The sequence below is a fragment of the Mus pahari genome, chromosome 17 (assembly GCF_900095145.1).
Source record: "Mus pahari chromosome 17, PAHARI_EIJ_v1.1, whole genome shotgun sequence".
NCBI classification, from domain to species: domain Eukaryota; kingdom Metazoa; phylum Chordata; class Mammalia; order Rodentia; family Muridae; genus Mus; species Mus pahari.
The window spans coordinates 66856464-66860896 of NC_034606.1; the positions used below are offsets into that span (position 1 = coordinate 66856464).

At 47.6% G+C, this 4433-nt stretch overlaps 1 protein-coding gene across 1 annotated transcript in view; it reads left to right on the forward strand.

Annotated features, from left to right (window-relative positions):
• Positions 1 to 719: 719 nt before the first annotated feature.
• Pfdn5 (prefoldin subunit 5) overlaps positions 720 to 4433 on the forward strand; it is a 4518-nt gene continuing 804 nt past the window's right edge. The window contains exons 1-5 of the mRNA XM_021217001.2: positions 720 to 858; positions 1036 to 1138; positions 1434 to 1465; positions 2365 to 2439; positions 2544 to 2649. Of these exons, the coding sequence (XP_021072660.1) occupies positions 787 to 858; positions 1036 to 1138; positions 1434 to 1465; positions 2365 to 2439; positions 2544 to 2649 (388 nt within the window). The 5' untranslated portion in view covers positions 720 to 786. The remainder of the gene's footprint in view (positions 859 to 1035; positions 1139 to 1433; positions 1466 to 2364; positions 2440 to 2543; positions 2650 to 4433) is intronic.

Sequence of the window (4433 nt, forward strand, 5' to 3'; positions counted from 1 at the left end):
AAAAAAAAAAAACAATACCCTGGCAGTTAAAGTGTTCACACTGGAGAAAGGAAAGGCAGTGATAGGGCTATGCTGATATTGTTAATCCCTCCGCTGCCCTTGTCTCCTGGATGATTTTAGAAACCATTGCTCGTCCCACCAAGGCGGCCACACTTTAGCAACGGCAGCAGCAGATTCAATGGGGTCTGCTACTCACATACGGTTTGTTGGCTCCAACTAAACTGTTAAAAGTTGCTGGGAAGCACATAGACCCTTCCTATCCAACACACAGTAACAATTACAGTGGGGCTAGACGGACGCTCAGCAGTTACGAGCACTGGGCTGCTCTTTCAAAGGACCTAAGTTTGGTTTTATGACATAAAAATAAATGTAGTTGGTTGACAGTTGTTCCTTTCTAGCACTTGCACTTTATCCTTTAAAGCACGTTAGTGGCACTGTCAGAACACAGGCCCCCTGCTGGCCTGTCACTGACCTGTCCCAACAGCGCACAGTAGCGTATACCGTTTTACAATCTTGTGGTTGTGTCGTGAGTCAAGAGTTTCGAGTCCCTTGAGAGCCCAAGCCGTGTTTGCTAACTGAGCGTGCTAGCTTTAGTGTACTCTGCGAAAAGAAAAACCTTGTGTTCTCTAATTAAGCTCGAGATCCGAATAGCGGGTCCGAAACACGGGATCATAGAGACGACGGGCGCAGAGCGTATCCCCTGGCGGCACCACGGAGATAACGCGGAGGGCGGCTAGAGCGTCACTCGCCCAGGCGGCTTCCTCTCCGCCCGTCCTCCTTCCCAATATGGCGCAGTCGATTAACATCACGGAGCTGAATCTGCCACAACTGGAAATGCTCAAGAACCAGCTGGACCAGGTGAGGACCTGACCCAGCGCCTTCCTCGCGCTTCACATCCTCCGACCGCCCGCGCGCCTGCCCGCCCAGTGGGGGAGGCTTCCTTTCCCAGGGAAACCCCTATCCGGTCCCAGGTCCCGCCCCCTCTGCCCGAGCCCCGCTTTCTCGAGCTGACCCCCTTTTCCCCGGCTTCTGTAGGAAGTGGAGTTTTTGTCCACGTCCATTGCTCAGCTCAAGGTGGTACAGACTAAGTACGTGGAAGCCAAGGACTGTCTGAACGTGCTGAACAAGAGCAACGAGGGTATGGGCTAGGCGGGTGAGGGCGCCTGGGGATGCCGGCTTCTCCTTCGCTTTTTCCTAGTCCAGTTTTCCTTAGAGAACTGTCCGTCACGTAGTGTGTGTGTGTGTGTGTGTGTGTGTGTGTAGCACAGGAGCCCCCGCATGTTGCCTGCGGAAAACTTAAAATGTACAAGACATTTCCTCAGTTGCTGTGTTCTTTTGTCTGTGGACACTGAGCCCTGTTGGGAGCTTCCCCTAACGTCTTCGCGTGGGAGCCGCTAGCCTTCCCCAGCTGTTTGTCTTCATTACTTTCACAGGAAAAGAGTTACTGGTCCCACTGACGAGTTCTGTATCCTTTCCACGGGAAATGCTACCTTACATTCTTCCACAGTCTTTCCCAAAAGCGTGGAGAGTTTTGACTTTAAGAACAGTCGTACACTACGTAGCTCTCTTGTCTAATGTTGGACCGGTGTCCATGTAATACTTTGTATCAGAGTTCAATGAAGAATTGAAATGGGATGTTTCTCTTTGTTTAGAGACGTCAATGTGGAGATAAAGCTTGCATTTGGCTAAAGCCAGTAGAAAAAAAATGGTAGGATTTTGAAATTGGGAACTTGGCTCTTTTTCCAATTTCAGCTTAGTTGCCTCTCATCTCTAAACTGCTTTCACTAAGAAACATAGATTGTTTCCTCCTGTTGAAATGACCTGTTGTCATTTCCACCACGAAATAACAGTCTAAAGAGAAACCTAAGAATAGCAATGTGGTAAAGACTGTTTTAAGTAACAACAGAGCCAGCAAGGTGAAGCAGAGGGTAAAACCACACATACAACCTGAGCTCAATCTCTGATACCAACGTGGTGGAAGGAGAAAACCAACTCCCAGAAGTTGACATCTGACCTCCGTGCCCCATGGCATGCACACTTGTGAAAACATATACACAGAACAAATACATGTAATTTTAAAAGTAGCAATCATCTGAAACTAGAGAGATGGAAAGACTAATGTGGAAAAAATATAGGAGCTCCTTTAAGGATGAGAGTTGGGATCATGACAAGAAAGTGTTCCAGCTTCTGTTGTCTTCCCAAGGAACCAACTCTGTGTCCCTCCATTTACAGTGACCGGTAAGTTACGGCTTCTGGTCACTTGGTTCTCCCAGCTGTATCTTTTTAGAAAAGGGCACCTGGTACCTTGGCTGACAAAGCCATGCCTCACGCTGGGTCAGTTTTCCCTTAACCCTGCCCTCTCAGATGTATGTCCCCGGGAAGCTGCATGATGTGGAACATGTGCTTATTGATGTGGGAACTGGCTACTACGTGGAGAAGGTGAGCGGGGAGATGAGCAAGCGAGCAAGCGATGGGAGCTTAAGGGGAGAGGTGTGGTGTAGGACAGGGTCTCTCTAGTCTCTCATTCACCTCTGCTCTTGCAGACAGCTGAGGACGCCAAGGACTTCTTCAAAAGGAAGATAGACTTCCTCACCAAACAGATGGAGAAAATCCAGCCAGCGCTGCAGGAGAAGCACGCCATGAAACAGGGTGAGTTCTGCCTAGAACACCTCTTTTGTAAACTCGCTCTTATCTTTCTGTAAAGTAGTATTTATGTGTGTGTGTGTGTGTGTGTGTGTGTGTGAGAGAGAGAGAGAGAGAGAGAAGACAGAGACAGAGACAGAGAGACAGACAGGCAGACAGACAAGGGCCATAGAAGTTCTGTGGTATACATGGGAAGGTTGGAAGAGAATTTTCAGAAATTGCTTTTCTCCTTCTACTCTGGGTCCTACAGATTAAACTCTTGTCATCAGGCTTGTGTGACAAATGCTTTTAGCTGCTGCCATTTCACAAGCCCCTAGGAAACACCTGACGCTTTCTGCCTCCCTGGTAAAGAGCCTTCATTGCATAAGGCATGATGGTACATACCTGTAATCCCAAGACTGAGGAGGTTAAGGCAGGAGGATTGCTGTGAATTCCAGGGCTGCATAGCAAGACCCTGTCTCAAAAGAAAACAGCAGCCAGGATTTGTGGCACACACTTCAATCTCATCATTTAGGACGTAGAGGCAGAGGGATGATCCTTACTACATAGTCAGTTCAAGGCCAGTGTGGGCTGTGTCAGATTCTTGTCCCTACCCCCAAATAGATATAGTTGAATTAGGCCTGGGGACATATAGCTCAGTGGTAAGGGTATCAGCTAAAATTTATTTTACATATGCATACATCTATGTGTGCATATGCACATATATAATTGACCTACCGTACTGTGCATTTAAATGAGTAATCCACCTGTATGTTGTGGGGCTAAGGGGAGTATTCCAGGTTGGAGGCCAGGCTCGGGTAAACACCAAGATCATGTCTCAGAAAACCAACAGGGGCTAGAGAAAAAGTTCAGTAGTTACTAGCATTTAATGTGCTTGCAGAAGACACAGGCAGCTCACAACCGCCTATAACTCCAGTACCAGGAGGTATGCCTTCTGTAGCTCCGACATGAACATGGTATGTACACATAAACACACACACACCATAAACTAAATATTAAAATTACAAAAAACAAACAAACAAAAAAAACAAGCAGCCAAGGGCTGGCTGGGAGATGGCTCAGTGGGCTTGCTGCATAACCGTAAGGACTTGAGTTCAAATCTCCAGCACCCACATAAAAGTTGGACATGGCCCAAGTACTTGTATCCCCAATGCTGGTGGAACAGAGAGAAATAGATCCTAGGAGTTCACTGGCTGGCCAGCCTAGTTGAATTGGTGAGGCTCAATGAAGACCCTGTCTCAAGGGTTAGGCAGAGAGTGACAAAGCAAAACAAGACGCCTCATGTTGTCCGTTAGTCTCCCCCACACATAGCCTAGTGGTGGACACAGCCCACACCCCTACAAATATGAAGGAAGAATGTGGATTGTAGCATGAGACTTGACATCTCCAGGTTAAACCATGTCTCTGTGAGGCGTGCTGGTGCACACCTGTTACCCAGCATTTGGGAGGCAGAGGCAGGCAGATAGATCTCTGTGAGTTTGAGGCCAGGCAGGACAATGTAAGGAGACCCTGTCTCAAAACAAGCAACAACATGAAAGATGTTTCTGTTTCTCTTTGATGTCTGGCATGTTGTTATCTAGATTCTGAAAGTGATACAACGTCTGTAAGGGTTTGAGTGACTGAGAAGGACGATACCTGTTAATGATTCGGGATGAAATGACTATAAATGCACAGGAATCTGAATAAACACTAGCAGTTACCAGGAAGTTTAAAAAGAAAGTGTAGATCCAGCGCAGGCTAACTAAGTCAGTCTGGAAAACGGGTAGGAAGCTGTTCTGGGGGGGGGGGGG